General features: G+C 38.1%; 1 protein-coding gene across 1 annotated transcript in view; it reads right to left on the bottom strand.

Moving 5' to 3' along the window:
• The window catches only part of LOC145346602 (junctophilin-1-like), a 129,905-nt gene that overhangs the window by 99,108 nt on the left and 14,260 nt on the right, over window positions 1–16,537 (bottom strand). Inside the window, exon 2 of the mRNA XM_080194067.1 lies at window positions 12,373–13,132. Within this exon, the coding sequence (XP_080050193.1) occupies window positions 12,373–13,132 (760 nt within the window). The remainder of the gene's footprint in view (window positions 1–12,372; window positions 13,133–16,537) is intronic.

Here is a 16,537-nt window from a genome sequence, read left to right as displayed (position 1 = left end):
TCTGAAAGTAATGCGTAAAAGGTCTTATTTAGGCCACCTCCTTGTCCATGCCTGTCATGTTCTGATGCATCATACCCATTCACCCAAGTTGCATAGAACCACTGAGCTATATTAAATAATGGCAAGTCTTGAAATACACAAAAAACACCCATTCAGAAGTCTGTTGTTTTGAAAATGTGTTACTCTTTCAAGTTTATGACAGAGCCAATATAATTTTTTTTATATCCCCCATACCTCAATCTTACCAAAATAAAAATACAGATAATTAAAGAAAGAATTCAAAAAGAATAATTCATTATAACCTCAAAATGTGATGTCAGTCATTCAAAGCAAACATGATAAAGTGCTGCATTAAAGGTTACTGCAGAAAATAAGAGCTCATTGTCTGGAGATAATAGCATAAATGAAGAATTGGTTAGCTACCAGGGAGCAACAGCTAGGGATAAATGGGTCATTTTCAGGTTGGCAAACTGCAACTTGTGGAACACCACAGGGATCAGTGCTGGGACCTCAACTACATGATCTATATCAATTACTCAGAAGGGATGGAATGTATGTCAAGTTTGCTGATAACACAAAAATTGATAGGAAAGGAAGTTGAGAGGACATAGTCCACAAAAGGATTTAGATAGGTTAAGTGAATGAGCAAAAAAACAGATGGAGTATAAATGTGAGAAAAAGTGAACTCGTCCACATTAATGGGGATATTTGAATGGAGAAAGGCTGCAGAACTTTAATACAGAGAGGTCTAGGTTGCCTGGTACATGAATCGCAAAAAGGTGGCTTGCAGGTGATAGTAATTATGGAGCAAGTGATTCAGAAGGCAATCAGAACATTGGGCCTGAAGATGGGGATCTCCTTCATAACAAACACACTGCCAAAAGGCCAAATCTAGAAGTCCTGTCCCTAACCCAGTCCCACCATTTCCTCAGAGTGAGCAATGGGTGGTTCGGTTGAAATGTGGACACTGGCAGTTGCAGCTGTACTTATTAAAGGTCACAATTTGTTGAGGTCACAATCAGGTTAGCCGTGATCTTATCAAATAAGGGAATAGGTTTGAGGGGCTAAATGACCTACTCACTCCAATTCCCAATTCTTATGTTCTTGTGATATTGATGACCACAATAAGGAAACAAGTACTCATTTTGTTAAATGTTTAGAATGCCCTGTCGTGCAAGAGAACAATGGATCTTTCACAGTCCATCTGTACACAGCTATTTGGTTATGTTAGAGATGTCCTCCGTTGCAGCGTAGAAGGATTCTGTGGTAAAGGCCACAACTACCCTGAACTTGTGTCAGGCACTAACTAGAATGAGATTTGCAGTGAGGATAGGCTTCAGATTCACTTGCCAAGTGAAGCCTCCACAAATACTGATCCTCAGTCACATGCAGGCAAGAACACATCTGTTTGTATACTGTAACGTATAGATACTGGAGTTGATGCAGCCTCACCAGCTTGGCCTCCCTCCATTACTCCTCATGTTCAGATAGACAGGAGTTCCTATTTGATACACCATCGTGACCTGTCTGAAAAGGAGGAAGGGGTAAATTATTGCCCCTCAGCTAATAGTACAAGGATAAACGTAAAGCAGTGGCAACAGCAAAAAGCAACAAACTGACAATAATAAAGCTTGCACACCATCTATAAATGTACAAATCCTTTTACACATTCTTGTCTTCAAGGTAGTACCTAACAACTTAGCTGTCAGCATTATACTGACTCAGTTATAAACACAAACTGTAAATGAGTAAAAATGACAAGACATCATTGTGTCGATAACCATCTCACTTGTACACATCCTCACAAATGGGTGGGCTCTAATGCTGGCTACTGAACTGAAAATGGGATGTGCAAACTCGACAAAGAATTTAAGCTAAAGGATCTTGTTTTCTTTCCCAAAATATACATCACAAAACTACAACAATGACAGAAATTCCAGGCTACAAAACCTGCTGATTCCTAGAACAGCTATTTTTGATGGTAATCATGAAAAGAATGATTGACAACCAAAAGTATGAGGATCAAAAATAATGTATTTAATAATTAATTGAAAACATGTGTATCATATACAAATTTGACATGAACAAAAGAATAGAAGTGGTTTCCGATTTTGTTTTCTTCATTCATGGGATGTGGATGTTGCTGGCAAAGTCCATAATAGTGCTAATCCTTAATTTCCCTTAAGAAGATTGGGGCAAGCTGCCTTCTTGAATTACTGCTGGCCATATGGTGGAAGTACACTTACACTGCTGTTAGTTAGGAAGTTTCAAGATTTTGGCCAGCCATGATGAAGGAACGGTGATATGGTTCCAAATCAGGATGGTGTGTGACTTGAACATTTTGATTTGCCCATTTGACTGCTGCCCTTGTCCTTTTAGATAGTAGAGTTTGAAGGTTTGGAACAGATTGAAGAAACCTGGGTGAGTTTGCTGCAGTACATCATGAAGCCACAGAGTACTGGTGGTGGAGGACTAAATGTTTAAGGTGATAGGTGGGGTGTCAAGCAGCTTGTTTTTTCCTGGATGCTGTTGAGTTACTTGAGCGTTGTTGAAGTTGCACTCATCCAAGCAAGTAGAGAGAGAGTATTACATCAGACTCCAGACTTGTGTCTTGACTTTGGTGGACCAGTTTTGGGGATCACAAGGTGAGTTACTCACCATGGAATTCCCCAGCTTCTGATTATAGCAATGGTATTTATGTGCTGGTCACTGGTAACACATAGATATTGATTGTTGAGAATTCCTTGATGGAAAATGCCACAAATTATCAAGGAGGGGTGATTACACTTTCTCTTTTTGGAAACAGTAATTGCTTGGCAACTATGTCCCATGAAAGTTACTTGCCACTTATCAGTCCAAGTCGAGATATTATCCAAGTCTTGCTGCATGTAAAAATAGATTGCTTCGATACCTGAAGAATTGTGAATGGTGCTGAACTCTGTTCTTACAATGGGAGGGAAAGTCATTGATGGAGCAGCTGACGATGTTTGAGCATAGGACACTACCCAGCGACAGTGATGTCCTGGAACTAAAATATTTGTCCTCCAAGAAAAAATAATTTCTTTTGTGCTAGGTTTGATGATACAAGTCATTGCAGTTATTGTCTGCTGAAAATTTTCTATGTTTACTAGACACACTGAGGTTACTGTAAGTGGTTTGTATTCAAAGAAAGTTGACCAACTTTGCTATCTTGCATTTGTTTAGTTATTAAATGCTCTAAAGAGAAATTCAAAAACTGCAGCTTAGATTTTATGGTTAGCAGCGCATAAATGACACTTAGACTTTCTATGGGTGTAATTTGAAATTCTTTTCAGTATGGCTACTTTTACAATGAGATCCAAAGCAACTGTGCATCTCCTGAACTAATCAAATTCATGAATTTTTAATGAGCAGTGGAGAATGAACACAAAGTACCATTTAGAATACTTAATTCAATTCCAAAATCAGGCACGGAGGACAAAACAAAGAGAAGAAAATGAGATAACGAGAAACAAAAATGAGACACAGCAAAAGAAGTGATATGTAAAAAAACTCCAACAATTACAACCTGATTCTGAGACAATACACTTGTAAAAACATTGTTTTTCAGTGCCAGAGACATTGCGTGGCTGCAGTTAAAGCTTATTATTCTGCTAAAAATCTACTTGCATTAGAATGGACATGCCTCAATTTTTTTCTGGCAGCATATGGGTATCTAATGGACAAAAAGAGTAACTTTACCCATTTCGTACTTTTTACGTTAAGTTTCTGGGCGAGATATTGATGTACCGCAGCTTCTGAAGGATCAGGGCAAATCACTGTAACTTCCCGATTTCTACATTTTACTGTGCTTGTGCAGCTACTGGAAGTTACTGTCCAATTTGCTCTTTAGTACTGGTGGTTTTGACAGCCTTGCCATTAATTTTACTACAAATATGGGCCAATAAAAGGAATTTCAACAAAGATACTACTCCACTGATGAGGCAATTTAACACATATAGACAAGGCTTCAGCCTAACTTCTGGTGAAATTATGACTGTGGGAACAGGTCCAAGGAAATGCTGAATTTGCCTATGTATTTTACCTTTCATTACTTGTTAGTTTCAAATTATCGTGGAAAGGAATTGTTGCTTGCAAGGAAACAAGATATGTGGATAGTTGCAAAAACCATTTCCAAAGATACTTTGTCTCTACACCTTGAGTCAGCTATTCCATCTTTCAAACCACCTCTCTGTCAATATGATGTTAATCAGATAGTACAGTAGTGTTTATGAACAGAGAAGCAGGAAGGCAAGTGCTATCACATGAATCATTTGTTTCTTGAACTGCAAAAGGCATAAAATGTATGCTGCAAAATTATGATAATGGAATCTGCTGTTTAGTTAAAGTATTCCACTTGATCTCAACAGCAAATGTAATGATGCAGCATGCCTATCAATACTTAGGTCAAAATCACCATTCATGTCTCTATTATAAAATAATCAATTACAAATTTAAGAGTTCTATTTGCAGATTTGACCTCAAATATCACTTGGTAAAATTAACTTCCTGTCCTGTTCAGCTGTTCCTACAATATTAATACCGATAACAGCTGGACACTTATTTAATACCCAAATATTCCAAGTACATGCCCAGCTTCTGCAGATATATTTTCCAACCTTTACAAGGGACCGGTTTCTTCTTATTTGTTCATGGAATGTGGATACTGCTGGGATGGCCAACATTTATTGTTGATCCATAATTGCGCTCGAGATGGTGGAGTTGAGCAGCTTTCTCAAACTGTTACAATCAATGTGGTGAGGGTATGATTAGGTAAGGGGTTCAAAAATTTGACCTGGCGATAGCAAAGGAAAGGCAACACATTTCCAAGTCAGGATGGTGTGTGGCTTGGAAGGGAACTTGCAGGTAGGGTGTTCCTGTGCACCTGCTGCCCTTGTTCATCCAGGCATTGTGTACTGTTTGTGTATTCCATTTTTGTAACAAAAAGGTAGACATTTCTATACATAATATACCCAGCTGATGCAATCGTTGGCATATTTAAATCATCCAAGATACCATTTGGAAGGACCAAACTTAACAATTCATAAAATAGCTTGCTACAAATGAACTACTGGACACAAGGGTGAGTGCAGAAATTAACTACAAGACGCAAATTAATCAGAGTGCTTGGTGAGGGATTTCTCAGGTCTCAAATATTTCATTTATAGCCTTGCATGAAGTGATAGTAGTTTAAATTGTTAAAACAAAATATTAATAGAAAAGTTTCAACAAACAATACTAAAATATACCAGACTATGAACCCCATAGGTCTATTTTTAAAACTTAAAAATTCAGACTGTAAATTAAACTAATAAAACAGCTGAATTTTTCATTTTTGATGAATATTAGTATTTGGATTCAGTTAAACACAATCGTTTGTCTTCTGAAGGAAGGAGAACTTGTGAACAGTTTCTGATTTGGAGAACACAATTTGAAGTGGCATCAGGCTGATTTTAATAAGATTATATACACTGCATGACTTACATAGCTAGTCACGTTTCTTACTACAGAGTTATTTAACACACAGAATACTCTTTTATCAAAGTCTAACTTTTAGCAATGATTCATTACCATTTGATCTAGAAATTTGTCAGGAAAACACAAACACCATTTGTGTTTTCCTGACAAATTTGTAGATCAAATGGAGCAGCTTTTTGTCCCCCGATGATATCTGATAATGGAAACAACAGAAAATTGTGATTTTACATCCCCCCCCCCCCCCCGGGCTTTCAGAATAGCTCTGAATACAGAAAGTTTTCTTCCATTCAGTTGTTAGTAAAACTCTGAAATTTAATTAGAAGCCACTTCCTACGTTGAAATCTGTAGTTTGGTGTCAAGGATGTCTCCAAACCAGAAAACAATTAACCTAACTATAGGCATTTATCCAGCTGATTTTACATTTTCCACATCAATTGACCCCATGACCCACTTAAAGGCACTGACTCTTGCTGGGGGTATGGTTGAAAGGGCACCATTCATTCAGTTACCCTTCCTTAGGGCATATGCTTTTTAAGAACATAATAGATCATAATAGAACATAATAGATAACAAGTCAGACATTTCACCTCTGAAACCTGCTCTATTGCTAAGATCGTGTCTGATCTGAATGTGACCGCAAATCCACTTTCCTGTCTGCCCCCATAACCCTAGACTTCATTGTAGATGAAACATTCATTCAGCCTCAGACATATTTGAATAATTTTATAGGGGATGTATCAGCAGGAGTCTCAAAATGAATCTCTCACTATGCATTGCAGAGTGCACTAGCGTGATTCACTCCAGAAACCAGGGGATGGCGCCTCTTCCTGCTGGAGAGGTTGGTAGAATAGCGCTGAACGGGCTACTGCACATGCGCATTGGCCCCTGTCTTCCCAAACCCAGGTCCACTGAAATCACCAAACTCAACACAGACAAGAGATTCAACATTATCGAAGCAACTTGTGCCATCAGGAGAACTATGTTCTGTGCCATCAGGACAATCCATTTTCAGGCTGCTTTTGTTGCAAATTTGTTTGACAAATTACTGTGTATCAAAAATACTTTTCAACTTGCATTAGGTTTTATTATTTTATGCCTCCCTTTTCAAGTTTGATACTGAAAACATACCTTGCTTTTACAATGCAGATGAATCAATAGAGACAAACCGCTGTTCAAAACTATTGAAGAATGGCATATGATTTGGATCTAAACTCATTGGAGTTTACAATTTTGCTGAAAGATCAGAGTCTGAAACAGAAATATTACAATATGATATTTGGAGAGCGGACCATAAATAAGTTATGATATTACTAGCGATATATTTTAGCATTTTCCACGTCTTCTTGGTAGTGTCAGCCAGAGAAAGTACCCATGGCATTTTGTGCAGGATCCCTCAAAGTAGTATTCTAAAAATTTGAATGAAGCACACAGTAGCAATGGTGAAAGCAAGAATGTCACTAGGAGAAATAGACATTGGCCACATAGCTGCTCGAAATAGTTTAGCTCAGATTAGATTGTATCATCATCCCTCACTTGGTAGTTTATGATGACAGATTTATCAGCTTTTATGTCATGGTTCAAGGTAAATCAAACATTTAGCCCCTTCAATTCCAGAGCTTACAATGAAATCTATAGTTCATAAGTGAACCTTCATATCTTCATATATAACTAACAAAATGCAGCTTGACATAAGAATTCTTTCATTAAAAAAAATCTATGATTCAAGAATGTGACAATGGTAAATAGACAGACTTTCATTAATATAATGCTTTTTATGATCTCAGGATCAAGCAGCTAGGAGATGGATGACAACAGAAGTTTGATAACCAAATTGTTTTATGGTCAATGAGGTACTTTTAAAATGTAACCACTGCCGTAATAAACAAAGAACAAAAGAACAGTACAGCACAGGAAACAGGCCCTTTGGCCCTCCAAGCCTATGCCGCTTATTGGTCCAACTAGACCATTCGTTTGTATCCCTCCATTCCCAGTCTGCTCATGTGACTATCCAGGTAAGTCTTAAATGATCCCAACGTGCCTGCCTCCACCACCATACTTGGCAGCGCCTTCCAGGCCCCCTCCACCTTCCGTAAAAAACATCCTTCTGACATCTGAGTTATACCTCGCCCCTCTCACCTTGAGAACGTGACCCCTCGTGATCATCACCTCTGACCTGGGAAAAAGCTTCTCACTGTTCACCCTATCTACACCCTTCATAATTTTGTACACCTCTATTAGGTCTCCCCTCATTCTCTGTCTTTCCAGGGAGAACAACCCCAGTTTACCCAATCTCTCCTCATAGCTAAGACCCTCCATACCAGGCAACATCCTGGTAAACCTTCTCTGCACTCTCTCTAAAGCCTCCAAGTCCTTATAATATAGGATATTCAGCATCCAATTTGCACACAAGCTTCCACAAACAGATAAAAATCATGTGATTGTGACCCAGGGATAAATGTTAGCCAGAACACCAGGGATAACTTCCATGGTTTTCTTCAAATATGCTGACACAGGATCTTTTATATTGACCCAAGAGAGCAGAGTTGATTGCTTGTCTTATCTGAAATATTGTGCAATTTGATAGTGCAGCATTACTTCAGCGCTGTACTGGAGTGGCGGTCTCTATTTTTGTTGTCAGGTTTCTAAAGATGCACAATTGTTAGCAAAAGTGTTAACAACTGAGCCATAGCTGACACCATCAACAAGATCAGTTTCAAAGACGTCAGCACTGGAATTATGCTGTGGAATAATAACATTTGAATGCATCTCTCTGGAATTTTTCTGTCTGCTATTTTAATGGAGATGTTAACCCACTTACATTTAGCAGGTGAATGCTTGTTGTAAAATAGAGCAACGAGTTTTAGAAGAATGCTTTTGTCTTCATATGCTATTAATCCAGAGAGAAATTCAAGTCTCATGGCAGTATAAATAATTGTTGCTCAATTTTTGTGGTAAAACAGTATATTGGAAGGGCACAGGGTATGGGTGGCATAGTGGCACAGAGGTTAGCACTACTGCCTCACTGCTCCAGGGACCCGGGTTCAATTTGGGCCTTGGGTCACTGTGTGGAGTCTGTACGTTCTCTCCATGTTTGCATGCGTTTCCTCTGGGTGCTCAAATTTCCTCCCACAGTCCAAAAATGTGCGAGTTAGGGGTAATTCAGCATGGCCAATCAACCTAAGTGTCAGGGGGACTAGTCAGGGTAAATATATGGGATAGGGTCTGGGTGTGATTGTGGTTGGTGCAGACTCGATAGACCAAATGGCCTCGTTCTGCACTGTAGGATTCTACGGCTCCATGGTATGGGGAATTTTAACATTAAAACGAAGTTAAATTTGGGTCAGGTAGGAGGTTAAAGTGTTAAAAATCTGAATCCTGGCACCTACCCACCTCCAAACTACTAAATCCACTAACAATATGGGTGTTTCAACACTTGTGTTCTGCATGTCAAAACCATACAAAATCTTACACCATACACTTTCTGAAAGTGGGAGAGAAATTAGAAGCTGAGGTGCCTTAGCCCAAGTTTACCTTCTACTTGGAGTTGGTGTCAGAGTAACATTTGTAAGGTACTTGGGGATGGGAGGAGGAAGAAAATAAGACAAAGAAAATTATATTTCAGTATATGTCCAGAAGTTGAAGAATGTGAATTTAAGCATTGATTTAGACCTAATTACATATGTTCATTCATTTATTTATTAGTCACAAGGCTTACATTAAAACTGCAATGAAGTTACTGTGAAATTACTCTTGACACCACACTCCGGTGCCTGTTCAGGTCAATGCACCTAAGAAGTATGTCTTTCAGACAGAGAGGCAACTGGAGCACCTGGAGGAAACCCACACAGACAGGGAAAATGTGCAAACTCCACACTGACAGTGACCCAAGCTGGGAATTGAACCCGAGTCCCTGGCGCTGCTAATCACTGTGCCACCCCAATATGCAGTTGAATTCAGACATTTTCTCTTGGTAGCAAGCAGGATCATGATATTACAGTGAATGAAATTTTAATCTTATAATGAAATCCCTTATACAAATCTAAGCTTTGCATTGCAGTTACTTATACATTTTTATGGTTCAAGAAGGAACATTCTCTCAAGAGCAGCAATCTCTATCAACGAATTATGATTTAGCTCATTTTTAGATTTACTAAGAGGCAAATTATATGAATTCCGAAACTCTGCACTGTTGCTAATGCAGTGCAATTGACAGGATCATTTGTTTTTAGACAAAGTAATCCTTCTATGCTTAGCTGGGACTCATGCCATGGAATGTTGGGGAATTGTCATACAAAGCAGAACACAATTATTATTGCATACCTGAAGTTTAAAAAAGAACACTCAATTTGAATGGCAACATCTGTATGCACCAGATGACAATATCGCAGCAATGATAACACTCAAACTGATGACATTAATAAAAGCAGACAAAAATATTGCTTTTCAAGTGTTCTCAAAACTAAACAATCTGCTTCCGGCTGTGGATAGAATTCAAAGCAAAAAATATTCATAATTACCACTTGTCTTTGTTTGAACTTTACATAAAATTATGTAAGTGGGTTTTTAGTGAAGCTCCAAAATATGACTAGCTTGACCAAACTCCTGACCTAATTATGCTTCATAAGCAGTCAAAATATCAAATAGATTATCCACAAACAATAACTAATAACCACCACAGGGAATGAAGCTCAACAAGTAGATCTAGGGCCACATTGAGTATCTTCAGTGTTCCCAAACTGATGATGTCATGGTCACAATCATGTTTTACTTTTCTGCCCAAACGACACAAGCACGGACATCACAGATAGTTACACATTCTACCATTGGATTAAATACTCATAAACTTCACTGACAAACAACATTTCTTTGGTAATTATATAATCTATGGAGCCTGCAAATAGTTAAGTCCCAAACCTTCAGCAGTACATAGTACTGTTGGGAAAGAAGGCAGCTTGAGTTGTGTGTGCATAGTGGCTATGGTTGCAGTAAGTGTGTCAATGGGGAGAAATAGACTTTAATTTCACTATTGCTGGAATAGTCCAGATGAGATTAGATCATCATCTCAGGCTTAAATTGACATTTATTTATGCTGTCACAGTGAAAAATAAATCAGCCCTTTAAGTCCATTAATGTCACAGAATTAATAAAAGTGGAATTGCAGAATGGTGTCAACACTAAAGGAGACCATTTGGCAGATTGAGTCCATGATGTTTTCTTAAAAAACACACACGTAGTTCATACATGTGGTTTTACAGTGAATAATGGGGGGGGGGGAGCCACAATGTATCTTTTGATTATTATATTAAAATTTAGAATTCAAAATATTAATAACATATGAATAGGCCATTCAATCTCTTGAACCTCTTCCACCATTCAGTTATACCATGGTTGATCTGTATCTTAACTCCATCCATAATGCTTAAGTTTTCTAACCGGCAATACCATTGTCAAATAAAAATCTTTCAACCTTAATTTAGACATTTTCAATTGATCTCACCTCAACAGTTTTTAGGGTGGCAGGGGCTTAAGAGTTCCAGATTTCCAGCACCCTTTGTGAGGAAGTGCTTCCTGACATTACTCAAATGACCTAGCTCTAATTTTAACGTATGATTCCCTTACTCTGAAAGCACCTGCATAGGAGATAGTGTTGCCCTAACAAACACATCAATTTTTTAATGACCTTAAAGAATTCAACTAGATCACCTCTTAATCTTCAACAATTACATCAAAATATTGAACTAATAACTTGCCAAAATAACACATTTTCCCATTATTACATTGGCAGTTTCAATGAGTTATATTGGCTCAATAGCAACGCAATCATTTAACTGAGAACAAAGAAGCAACATAAATTTGACAACACGTTTCTGACATTATGCGTTATGATTTGAAGGTAGCCAGGCACAATTCATCTTCTTTAAAGTTGTTCATTATGAAACACTTTCAAAACTAGAGCTGAATTCCTCAACTGGTTATGGAACAATGCTGCAATTCTCAACTTAAACAAATATATATTAGGACCAATTTTCTCCAATTTTATTTCACAAAATGTTTGGCATTTTCCAGATACAAAAATGGGAAATTTAGCTTCATAAGTAAAGTCACAAATGAATGACAGTGGTGGTGGTGGGTGAGGGAGAGGTATTTTTTGACAATAGAAGCGTTGTTCTGTAGACAAAAAGTGAAGGTATTCATTCCTATGCTCAGAGGTCCACAGTACGAAACAGCTTTGCAGCCAATATATAACATTTTAGCTATTCGTGAAAGCAATGCCTATTTTAAACAGTGCAAAGAAAGATCAGTTCATGATGGGTTTATTTCAGTAAGAGTCATGCAAGGTTAGCAAACAGTATAAAGAGCCAAAAATGCATAATTTTAAGCCTGGAGGTAGGTAGGGGAACGTGGAATATAATTATTGAGTTACCACTTCTCGGAGAAAGGAGGAAATTCAGCAAAAGAAATGCATCATGTTTCCTAAAGCTGTACTGGTTCACAAAAATGTGCAGGTTAGGAGGGTTAGCCATGCTGAATTGTCCCTTAATGTCCTAAAATGGGTACGTTAGAGAGATTAGCAAGGTAAATATGTTGGGTTACGGGGATAGGGTCTGGGTAAGATGCTCTGTCAGAGAGTCGGTGCAGATGCGATGGGCCGAATGGCCTGCTTCTGTACTGTTGGGATTCTGTTCTATGATTCTAAGTTATTATATTGTGAGACTGTTTGAATAATTGTAGCTTTGAGCAAAATCATATACCACCTTCAGCTTCAAAGATTTGCAAATATTAACTCACATACATTTCAACTGGGTTCAAATTAATCATGTTTAGAACAACTTTTGAAGTTAGTCAGAATGAGGGTAACTGCATAGTATAACTCACCTTGAAGCAGCAATATCCACTTTGGTTCTGGCAATTGCTGCTGCTCGATGTGCTCCTTCTGTTGCTCTCCCCACTTTTTCTTGGATTTTGCTGGTTCTGATGGGTATAAGGTGCTTTTTCTTTCCTCGAACTAAAATGTTATTTTTATATTTTCCTTCTTCCTTTGTGCCATCTGGAAAAGTCGTACATCCATAACCATTCCTCTGATTATTCAACCACTCTCCCTCGTACTTCATACCATTGGATCGCTCACTTACACCAAACCCACTGCGTTTATCATTTTTCCATTCTCCCATATATGATTCAGTTGTGGTAGCATCGACATGGTCTTCCACTGGCAAATATTCAGAATCGCCTTCTCCAAAACTGATTGTCGAGTTGGCATCACTATTTGCTGAACTTATTCTGCTCATTGATGCTTCACTTCGAGCAGAGCTACGTTTGCTAGCCAAAGATGACTTGGATTCAGACCTTTTGAGCTTTAGGTTTCCCAGGAGTGATCCTCTTCGGAAAAAGCCCTTTTTCTTGCCAGTCATTAATTCTGTATCGCTGTGAAATGTGAGCACAAAACCCCCTCTTGTGCCAGCTGGACTATCGGCAGATATGTCATGTAGAATTGTGCCATTGCTCTGTTCGCTTCGAAGGGATGCCAGGGACGTACGGAGAGGTGAGCGGATGACTGTGGCCATACCAAATGGCACACTCTGGCGTACACCGTATCCATGACGCATTCCTCCGGCCCACTGTCCTTGGTACGTTCCTTCAGAACATGGATTAAAAATGAATTACAATGTGCCCTTAAAACTTTAAATACCCAACACATTATACATATATATAATGGACATGTTGACCATTTTTTTGATAATCCAGTTGTTATTGCCCCTTCAAAAAAGTACACTCAGCAACTATTTGTAGGTTTTCAGCTTTTTGTGAATACATCAGACTGCAAAACAAAGCAGTAGTTACATACCAAGTTTTAATATTTTATTTGATAATATTTTTCTGCACAATTACATGGATAAGTAATTTTCTCAGCCTTAGCATCTTTCTTTTAGTTATAAAGCCAATACTGAATCTCATTAATTTTATATTTTGTGCTACCATAATTCTCACGGCTAGAGACTATATAGATTTGTGGCAAACAATTCAATTAGATGTTACAATCCTGTTTTTGTTCTAATTTCACTACCAGGATTGTTTATTGAATACCAATACTAGTAAGTGAGTAGGTTCATAGATAAGGAATCATTAAAAAGATGAACACTGTAATGTAGGCTGGTGACTTTGGATGATGTTCCAGCTCAGCATGATAAGATTGCTTGCTATTTATCTGCCAAGGATATGAAATCTATGTTATCAATTTCTGCTACCTGCAAATTCTCTTGATCACATTCTTAGAGTATGCCACAAACAGCTGTCTATCCCATAGGCAGAAATAAGACAGTTGCTATGAGTGGACAAAGGATGTAACAAGATATGCAACTGTGTGGTGGTGTGAGATGCTAAGAACCAGGAGAAAAACTCGGCTGGAGTTCTGCAATCCAGGCAGCCTCAACTGTGCCGACTTTGTGTGGTGGTGCTATCATTTTAGCTTCATTTGTATAATGAGCTGTTCAGGTGACTCAGGCATGTCTGCGCCTTACAAACTTTCAGCCAATGGTGAAAGTTCAAAAGTGAAACAGCTAATACTGTGTCTTTGTCTTTCACAGATACTTTATGTAAAGGTGTGAGATATTGCACAGATTTGGGAATCAGTATAAAAGTTTACTTGATGCCACTAGTACATATAGACTAATCCTCATATGGTCTTTTTGCAAAGCTATGTATTGTACTCAAAGATCAAAGGATAGTATAATCTTTTGGTCCATCATTTCTACATCTGCTTTCTGAATGAGCATTTCACCTGGTGCTATTCATTTTCTTCCCTTCTCCCCATGACCCACTTCTTTTCAAATAACTGCATTCTTTCCTGAATTCCTCAACTGAATTGATGAAACTAACTACACATTAGAGTTAAACAGAACTGGAAAATTCCCACAAATATAATTTTAAACAATATAGAAACATAGAAACTAGATGGAGTAGGCCATTCGGCCCTTTGAGCCTGTTCTGCCATTCATTTTGATCATGGTTGATCATCGAATTTAATATCCTGATTTCCACCCCCCCTCTTCCCCTATATTCCTCGTTCCCCTTTAGCCCTAAGAGGTATATCTAATTTCTTCTTGAAATCAAACAACGTTTTGGCCTGATCTACATTCGGTGGTAGTGAATTCCACACATTCACCACCCTTCTGGTGAAAGAATTTCTTCTCACCTCAGTTCTAAATGTTTACTCCTTATCCTCAGAATATGACCCCCTCGTTCTGGACTCCCCCTTCACTGGGAACATTTTTTCTGAATCTATCGTGTCTAAGCCTGTTAGAATTTTATACATTTCTCTGAGATCCCCTCTCACTCTTCTAAACTCCAGTGAATATAATCCCAACTGACTTTGTCTCTCCTCATATGACAGACCTGCCATCCCAGGAGCCAGCTTAGTAAACTTTCGCTATACTCCTTCTATAGCATGGACATCCTTCCTCAGATAAGGACACCAAAACTGCATATGATACTTTAGGTGTGGCCTCACCAACGCCCTGTACAATTGCAACAAAACATCTCTATCCCTACACTCAAATCCTCTCTCCGTGAAGGCCAATGTATCATTTGCCTGCCTTACTGCCCGCTGTACTTGCATGCTTACTTTCAGTGACTGATCACGAAGACTCCAAGGTCTCATGGAATATCCACCTCTCTCAATTTACACCTATTCAAGTAATAATCTGTCTTCCTATTATTGCTACCAAAGCAATGGTATACACTTTGGTTTGTTCACTTCTGTAGTTTGAAATATACAATTACGGCTTTCTGTGTACAGGCATTGAAATCTCATTCATCCTATATTAGTAAAAATATTTGCTGACTTTTGAGAGCATTAGAATAATATGATTAGTAATGCCAAATTAAAACATGAAAATTCTCGAGAATCACAAAGCCATCAACTTTGAGGTCAGCTTAGTAGCAAGTTAATTAAACCACAAACATTCAACGTATATTGACTAGAACAGAACAGAATGGAGACGAAAGGCAGTGAAACTTATTGTTGAATGTTTGATGGCTAAATATTGTCTGAAACAGCAGTCACTTAATTGTAATTCCTTTCTTTTGTTGAGTTTTGCTGTGAAGAGATTTGCATTAAAACAAAATTTTGCAAACCTATCAAAGTGAAGTTTCATACTATCAAAGCTAGCATCAGGAAACTGATGAGTTGCCACAATTGTTCAATTCTTTGGATCCTCCTATTCTTTTATTCATGGGACTGTAAAATGATCTATAATGTTGTTACTGATCTTCGTGTGACTGATCCAATGATTATCTGTAGTCAGTTGGATCAGTTGTATTAATCATTGTATTCATATAATTGGTTAATTTTATTATTTAATAAAAAATACATTTTGCAAATAAACTGAACTTCAAGATATGAAATGCCACTTCATAGCAACATTTCACATTTTGATTAATCCTTTAATTTCTGTACCCAAGTTAAAAGAGCTTAATTTTGATATATATCATTTTACATTACGGAATGTTCTGCAGCTCCATTGAGCTCTCTAATTCTAATTTATAACATTCAGTTGTGCTACAAAATAATGTCAAAGCTGATAACATCACTCAATAACTCAATAATGAAAGATCCTATCTCAGCTCTGCCTCACAAACTTCTTCTTCAACCCCTCCACAACCTCAGATTTGTTATGTCACACCTTCCAGTCCACATGTCCAGTGCTGGAAAATCTGAAGCCACTGCCTTCAGCACCATTACCAACTTGGTTTTCTAGCCACCAACTTTCTCTCTTCCTGCCCAATGACAGAGATTGAGCCAGACTATTTGTAAACATGGTGTCCAATCTCTCCATCATCATGATGGCCTCCTTCTGTCTTCAGGCAATTGCCCATCTCTATGCTTGCCTCAAATTATCTTCTATTGGAACCCTCACCTATACCTTGGTTACCTCTAGGTTCCATTGTTCTCCTGGCCTGTTTCCCACCTTACACCCTCCATAAACTTGAGCTTATTCAAAACTTTGCTGTCCATGTCCTTAATTGCACGAAGACACATTCA

This window comes from Carcharhinus amblyrhynchos, chromosome 8, assembly GCF_965287045.1.
Source record: "Carcharhinus amblyrhynchos chromosome 8, sCarAmb.v2.hapA, whole genome shotgun sequence".
NCBI lineage: Eukaryota > Metazoa > Chordata > Chondrichthyes > Carcharhiniformes > Carcharhinidae > Carcharhinus > Carcharhinus amblyrhynchos.
The sequence above is the reverse complement of the archived record's forward strand: the minus strand, read 5'-3'. Positions and strand labels throughout refer to the sequence as shown.